The sequence below is a fragment of the Orycteropus afer genome, unplaced genomic scaffold, assembly GCF_000298275.1.
Source record: "Orycteropus afer afer isolate SDZICR_OR568_19922 unplaced genomic scaffold, OryAfe1.0 scaffold00400, whole genome shotgun sequence".
Lineage (NCBI taxonomy): Eukaryota > Metazoa > Chordata > Mammalia > Tubulidentata > Orycteropodidae > Orycteropus > Orycteropus afer.
In genome coordinates, this window is record NW_006921987.1 from 1,340,936 (window position 1) to 1,349,260 (window position 8,325).

General features: G+C 36.0%; 1 protein-coding gene across 1 annotated transcript in view; it reads right to left on the bottom strand.

Moving 5' to 3' along the window:
* Nucleotides 1–8,325, bottom strand: part of LOC103207853 (N-deacetylase and N-sulfotransferase 4) — a 497,519-nt gene that overhangs the window by 39,388 nt on the left and 449,806 nt on the right. Inside the window, exon 7 of the mRNA XM_007953542.1 lies at nt 5,470–5,566. Within this exon, the coding sequence (XP_007951733.1) occupies nt 5,470–5,566 (97 nt within the window). The remainder of the gene's footprint in view (nt 1–5,469; nt 5,567–8,325) is intronic.

Below are 8,325 nucleotides of genomic sequence, written 5' to 3' on the forward strand. Positions count from 1 at the left end.
ATGACACAACTTTGTTTGCTGAAACTGAAGATGACTTGAAGCACTTACTGATGAAGATTGAAGACTACAGTCTGCAGTATGGGTTATACCTCAATACAAAGAAAACAAAATCCCCACAACTGGTCCAATAAAAAGCTTCACAGTGGATGGAGAAAAGCTTGAAGTTGTCAAATATTTCATATTACTTGGCTCTACGATCAACACAAATGGAAGCAGAAGTCAAGACATCAGACAATATATTGCATTGTGCAAATCTTCTGCAAAGGACCTCTTTCAAGTGATGAGAACAAAGATGTCTCCTTGAAGACTAAAGTGTGCCTAACCCAAGTCATGGTATCTTCAATAACCTCTTATGCATGTAAAACCTGGACAATGAATAAGAAAGACCAAAGAAGAGTTGATCCTTTTGAGTTGTGGTGTTAGAGAAGAATGCTAAGAGTACCATGATCTGCTAAAAGGACTAATAAATCTGTCCTAGAGCAAATGTAGACAGAATGCTCCTTGGAAGCGAGAATGGTCAGACTTCGTCTCACCTACTTTAGTCATGTTGTCAAAAGGAACCATTCCCTGGAGAAGGACATCAAACTTGGTAAAGTGGAGGGTCAAGCAAGAAGAGTAAGGTCCTCAATGAGGTGGATAGACACACTGGCTGCAGTGACGGGCTCAAGTATAGCAAAGATCATGAGGCTGGCACAGGATCAGGCAGTGTTTTGTTCTGCTGTGCATAGGGTTGCTGTGAGTTGGAGAGCACAGCTACTACTGTGGCTGGATAGTAGGTTTTGAGATCTGAAAGTGTGAGATTCATGGGTGCCGGAACCAAGGGCTGAAAATGGGAGTGGTACTACTAACTATTACTTTTAATGACTCTTTCATAAAATTTTTGTTTCCTGGAACCAAACCTTGTCCCTGTCTTGTTCCAAAGGTAAGAATGCTCCCACCAGAGGACACAACACTGATTGCATGGAACTTAGAGTTAAGAATGTCACCAGCCACTTCAGGCTACTCACGCCTTTGGATCAACAGGAATAGAAGGGAATTATCATATTAGCTAATGTGATTGATCCTGGTTACCAAAGGGTAATCAAATTGATGTTATAGAATGAAGATAAAGATTATGTCTTGAATTCAGGAAATCCCTTAGGACTCCTCTTAGTACTACAATGCCCTGTGATTAAAGTCAATGGAAAACTTCAGCAGCCAATTGTGACATGACTACTAATAGCCCAGATTCTACAGGGATGAAGGATTGGGTCACTCTGTCAGGCAAAGAACCACACCCAGCTGAAGTACTTGTGGAAAGCAAAAGAAATACATAATTGTTGGTAGAAGAAGGTAGTTCTAAATGACAGCTATGGCCATATGACCACTTAAAAAATGAACACTGATTGTTTTGATTATTTCTTCCTTGGTTTTTTGTATCTCTATGTGTATGTATGTATTTATATACACCCACTCTTTCCTTGAGGAATTGATGAATTTGAATTTTGGTATTGGCAAAAGATGTTGAATATACCTTGGACTTCCATGAACAAATTTGTTTTGGAAGAAGTACAGTCACAATACTCCTTAGAAGCAAGGAAGACAAGAATTCACCTCAAGTACTTTGGACATGCTATCAGAATTTAACTGTCTTTGGAGAAGGACATAATGATTGGAAGAGTAGAGGGTCAGTGAGAAAGATGAAGACCTTCAATGAGATGGATTGACACAGTGGCAGCAACAATGGGCTCAAGCTTAGTGATGGTTGTGAGAACGGTGCAGGGCTGGGCAGTGTTTGTTCTATTGTTGTTCTGCAGGATTGGGCAGTATTGTTTTCTGTTGTACACAGGTTGCTAGAAGTTGGAACTGACTTGGTGTCACCTAAATAAAACAACAAATCCTTACTTATCCACATGATTAGGTCCCAAAGAGCAGGTAATTATGCATAAATCATCATTATGCAAAAATGGAGGATGACTGCATCGTTAAATAACTGCCAAATTACATCACTGTATAACTACCAAATCACTGAGAATCATGGCCAAGACAAGTTGACACATAACCTTAATCATCATAGCCAACATTACTCTTGTCTCACACCTTGGTATTCATTACTGGCAGACATATGTTGTTAATGTGAAAAATAGTTGGAAATTAGATTTTTATTATTGCCATAAATGTGAAATGTTGAATAATGAGAAAGTTGATAAGTAAGGAGTAGGTGTATATAGAAAATCTTTGTTTTCCTCCCTCTTTTATTCCCTTACTTACTATAAATGAGATGTAAATGGCACTAGTGCACTTTTAGTTGTACTCATGTTATTTCTGTCATGTTAGGTGCAAGTATGAGTTTGATATTGTTTTTATCTAGAGATTAGGCAAGGTTTCAGGATATGTTGGCAAGAGGTGGATGGTGGTTAAGATTATATGTCAACTTGACTAAACTATGAAGGTCAGTAGTTTGGCAGATATTATATAATCATTCTCCATTTTGTGATATGATGTGAGCAGCCAATCAGTTGAAAGGGGAGTTTCCTTGGAGAAGTGGACTGAGTCCAATGTTTATGCTTATTTTGGTAAAGCTAGGCCTCTCTTGATCCAGCAACCAACTTTTCAATATTGACCTCCAGTTCTTGGGATGTGCACAATCATCCTGTAGCCTGCCCTGTGGTTGTAGCCTTGTAAGACAACAGCCTGCCATCTGACCTGCTTATTTTGAGTTTGTTAGTCCCTGCAACCACATGAGTCAGGAGAAGCCTCCAGCCTGACATCTGACCAGCAGATTTGGGACTTGCCAACTTCTACACTTGTGTGGATCATTTCCTTGAACTCTCTCTCTCTCGCTTGCTCGATTTCATTGGTTTTGCTCCTCTAGAGAATCCAGCTTAAGACAAAGACCTACATCTTTATACTGCACAGAGATGGAGAGATGTCATGAGACATCTAACTGGAAGCAAGGAGAAAGCACTTTTAACTAGGGACAGTGGACATGTGACTTGATATAACAACGACAAAACATTGCCATTAAGCTGATTCTGATTCATGGTGTTCCCACGGGTTATAGCCTAGAACTGCTCCACAGAGTTTTCTTGGCTGTCTTTTTTTTTTTTTTTTTTTATGGAATCAGAACACCAGGCTGTTCTTCCACAGTACTCCTGAGTGGGTTTGAACCACCAGCCTTTAGGTTAGTAGTTGAACAAACTATTTGACCTCTGATAATCCTAATCAGCCATAAATTTGGGTACACACCTAAAAGTGCGTATTTTCTATTATCAACTGTGTTTTCATTTACTATCCTTGCCATTTATTTATATCCATTTTCTTCGATGTAATAATGTTGAAAAGGAAAAAAAAAAAAGGTTTTAAGCCTTGTGTTAACCTAAGACAAATTTTAGTTTTCATGTGCTGATGTTAAACCAGCCAAATTTGAGAAATTCATATTGACAATAGAACACTCATCTTTTGGAAAATTTAAGGCCCATGCATAGTGCTGTCAGAATTATTGTTTTAACTTTGGCCCTTTTATAAATCCTCTCCTATGCTGGGAATCCCAAAATCTGATCCGGAGTCATGATGGGTGCTTATTTGTCTAAAGGATCAGAGAAGGACTGTAATTTCACTGAGTTTAAGGTCAAGGCTACTATGTTGCTTTTGTTGGGTGCCATCAGGCCAATTCTGAACCCTTGTAACAGAGTACAACTGTCTCATAGGGTTTCTTGGCTTCAGTCATGCTTCCTGCCTTTTTTTTTTTTTTTTTTCCTTCTACCTCTAATCTCTGATCTACTTTCAGTTAGCAGAAATCCCCTGTAAGATTCAGTGATGGAGAAATGGGATATCATGTTCTTCTGTTCTCATCTTACAATATCTGAGTACATAGAAGTTTGAAGACCACTTTTGTAGTTCAAGTTTATTGTAAGGGATGCTTGCAGCACATTTTGTTGTTTAAAGACAGTGATGCCTTTAGCCCCATTCCTAGCATTTATCAGTGATCCCCTACTCTCACCTAGGAATTAACAGCCTCCAACAGCAGGAAGGCTGTGATTTACCAACTGAAGCAATAGGGAATGAAATAATACTCATACTACTATGATTGAATGGATTGTAAGAATTACCACAATCATTTTCATATTAGGATAACATTTTGATAGCATATCATTATTTTTTATCATCCAATTTCTTTGTTTGTCTTAGAACCAGCTAAAAGCTTTCTCACTCCTGTACTGGTAGGTCAAATATTAAAATATAAAGGTTTAACTTATTGTCTTTATAATAGGAACAACAAGAAAGAAAATAGATTTACATTTACTAACATGTAATTTTCCAGAGGAACTAAGAAAAAAATAACATTCACTGATAAATGATAGAGGATATGTCTTTAAATTAAATTTCAAACATAATTTTACAGCATAAGAATGTTTTATTTTTTTAGAAGTTATTCCAGAGTTAGCACTGATGAGAAGGAGTTGGTAGAAAATTTATGCACATTTTAAACAACAACAAAAGGGATATATCTGAAAATACTCGCTGCTTTTTTCCCCTCCCTGCACATGTGTAACTTATTGTTATAGTGAAATTTATATTCCTGGAGGAAGAAAATATTTCAACAACCAATATCTAATAGTCTGGAAATTTTGCCCTCAAACTTGAAGATGATCTGCTTGCATGTATTACAAATATCATTGTCTGGTTCAGATTTATTTTATTGTGTCTGTTTGTATTGTGCTATTGTTCGTGTAGTCACTGATGAAAAGACTTCTAGTCAAAGTAGTGAATTCAAAATATATCAATTCAATAAAAACTATAATTAATCAAGACATGAGCAAAGTGCATAAAACTGTCACATAGTGAAGAAAGTATGAAATATTCTAATTGAAAGTGTCATCTCATTGGTGAAATGCCTTCACTCTCTTTTACTACATTCCTATATAGTTGTCCTTCAGCATTGATAAAATAAGGGAAAAAAAATGCCTGATAAACCTCAGGTGTGTCAGAAAATCAGTCCAAATTGTATTAATACATAACAATTTTTGAAACAAACACATATAATGTACTTGAAAGTAATAGTGGTAGTGGTTCTGAAGAGATGATTCATTGAAAGCTGTAAAATAGCCTTGCATTTATCCAGAACACTTTTTTGAACTATAAGTCAGGAGTTAATTGGGAAAAGGCAAACACACACACATACAAGCACATACACAAGAGCAAAGTAAAAATCAGGAACTATAATATATACAATAAATATTTTCAAAAGATTTGATTTAGTTGTTGAACTGCTTTAAAGTCTATAGTTAAAGATTTTAGTATTTAGGTGTAATTAGTAGGTATCATTAGGATCCATGGGGATGGATCAAAAGCAGTTCTAAATAATGAAGTTACCTGTATGCTTAAATATTTCACAAGGCAAAACCTAATCTAATAATTTCATATAACAATAAGTTTTGTAAAAATTAAAAAAAAATTAATGCAAGCATCACAATTAATAATTTGTACCTGTTTTTTGTGGTCCAATCACAAGGAATTTTGGTAAGTGGTCACAAGTTTTCTCTCTGGACCAAATATCTTTGTGTCTTTTATCATCACATGGATTCTATAAGAAGAAAGAATAATTAATTTTATTATGTGAGGAATATCTGTCTCTGTTATGTAAAAAATTGTTCAGAGGTTGAAACAATTTTTGCTTTATATTTCAGAGGTAAGAGTTAGGTCTTACTCTGGTTCAACAATTCACAGCTCTTATCCTTATGAAGTTCTTGGTGCTTTCCCTTTCTTCAACACTGGACCTCAGTGTCAAGTCAATATGTTCTCATCTTCTTCTAATGTTTGGCTGTGTCTAACAACTGAGATTCTACTTTATTTCTGGGTATATGTTTTGCATCTTTATACTAGACACCTTGACTTGGATTAACCTGGTCTGACAATAGTGTCTCAGACACCTGTGCTCAGCTGTAATCCTTATTTTATTTTTGTCCCTAGATGAGGGAATGCCATCTCTGAAGTCAAAGCTTGGAAAAATTTTCTTTTTCTTTCACACTATGTGCTGTTTTGTTGTTTTCATTGACCTAGCTTTGATCCAGTTAGACCTATAGTCTAACTGGATAGCTGAACTACAGTCATGAACTAATAGCATCTAAATCCTTACTTTTAGTCCTACTTCTTTCCTGAGCTCTAGACTCATATTTCAAATCTCGATTTATATTTTTTCCCCACTTGTCTCTCCGTTTGTTACACTGTGGTGGCTTGCATGTTGTTATGAGGCTGGAGGCTTTGCCACCAGTATTTCAAATACCAGCAGGGTCACCCATGGTGAAAAGGTTTCAGCAGAGCTTCCAGGCTAAGACAGACTGGGAAGAAGGATGGAGGCATCCACTTTTGAAAAACTTAGCCAATAAAAACCTTATGAATAGCAGTGAAATACTGTCTGAGAGATTACTGAAAAACTTGATGAATAACCCTGAAACATTGTCTGATATACTGTCAGAAGATGAGCTCCTCAGTTTGGAAAACACTGAAAATACTACTACATAAGAGCTGCCTCCTCAAAGTAGAGTCAAACTTAATGACATGGATGGAGTAAAACTTTCGAGGCCTCCATTTGCTGATGAGGCATAATTCAAAATGTGAAGACATAGCTGCAGATATCCATTAATAATTGGCAATGGAATGTATAAAGTGTGACTTTAAGAAAACTGGAAGTTGTCAAAAATGAATTAAATGTATAAAGATTGGCATCCTGGAATCAGTGAGCTGAAATCGATTGGTTTTGGCCATTTTGAATAAGAAAATCATATAGTCTACTATGCCAGTAAAATAAATTAAATAGGAATGGTTTCACATTCATTGTCAAAAAGAATGTTTCAAGATCTATCTTGAAATACAGTGCTGTCAGGGATAGGATAATATCCATGTCTATAAGAAAGACAAGTCAATACTACTATTACTCAAATTTATGCACCAACCACTAAAGAAGAAGATGAAGACATTGAAAATGTTAAAATGTAGTGATTATTACTAGTAATTGGAATGCAAAAGTTGGAAACAAAGAAGAATCTTTGGTAGTTGGAAAATATAGAAATGATGCTGGAGATTGCATGGTAGAATTTTGCAAGACGAACAACTTATTCAATGCAAATACCTTTTTTTAACAACATAAACGGCAGCTATGCATGTGGACCTCACCTAATGGAATACACAGAAATCACATTGACTACATTTGTGGAAAGAGGTGATGGAGAAGCTTCAGCCAAAACAAGGCCAGGAATTGACTGTGGAAAAGACCATCAATTGCTCATATGCAAGTTCAGGTTGAAGCTGAAAACAATTTAAAAAAGCCCATGAGAGCCAAAATATGACCTTGTTGATATCCTACCTGAATTTAGAGACCATCTGAAGAATATATTTGAAGCAATGAACACCAGTGACCTAAAACTCAATGAGTTTTGGGTTGATATCAAGAACATCATATATGAAGAAAGTAAAAGGTCATTAAAAAGACAGGAAAGGAGAAAAGATCAAAATGGATGTAAGAAGATACTCTGAAACTTGCTCTTGAATGGAGAGTAGCTAAAGCAAATAGAATAAATGGCAAGATCAAAGAGCTGAACAGAAGATTTCAAAGAGCAGCTTGAGACAAACTCAATTATCATAAAGAAATATGCAAAGACCTGCAGTTAGAAAACTAAAAGGGAAGAATACGCTCAGCATTTCTCAAGCTGAAAGAACTGAAGAAAAAAATTAAGCTTCCAGTTGCAATATTGAAAGATTTTATAGGCAAAATTATTGAATGATACAGAAAGCATCAAAAGAAGATGGAAGGAATACACAGTCACTGCACCAAAAAGAACTGGTTGATGTTAATCTATTTCAGGAGGTGGCATATGCTCAAGAATCAGTGGTATTGAAGGAAGAAATTGGAGTCTCACTGAAGGAATTGGCATAACATAAGACTTCAGGAACTGACAGAATGAGATGTTACAACAAATGCATGCTGCACTGGAGGCACTCACTCATCTATGCCAAGAAAATTATAAACCAGTTACCTGGCCAACTGGCAGAGATCCATATTTGGACCCATTACTAAGAAAGATGATCTCATAGAATGTGGAAATTATTGAACAATATCATTAATATCACACACAAGCAAAATTTTGCTGAAGATAATTCAAAAATGGTACCAGCAGTATATTGACAGGGAACTTTCATAAGTGCAAGGACATGGAATGATGGATATCATTCCTGATGTCAGATGGATCTTGGCTGAAAACAAAGAACACAAGAAAGATGTTTACTTGTGTTTTATTGACTATGCAAAAGCAATTGACTGTTTGGATCATAACAAATTATGGATAA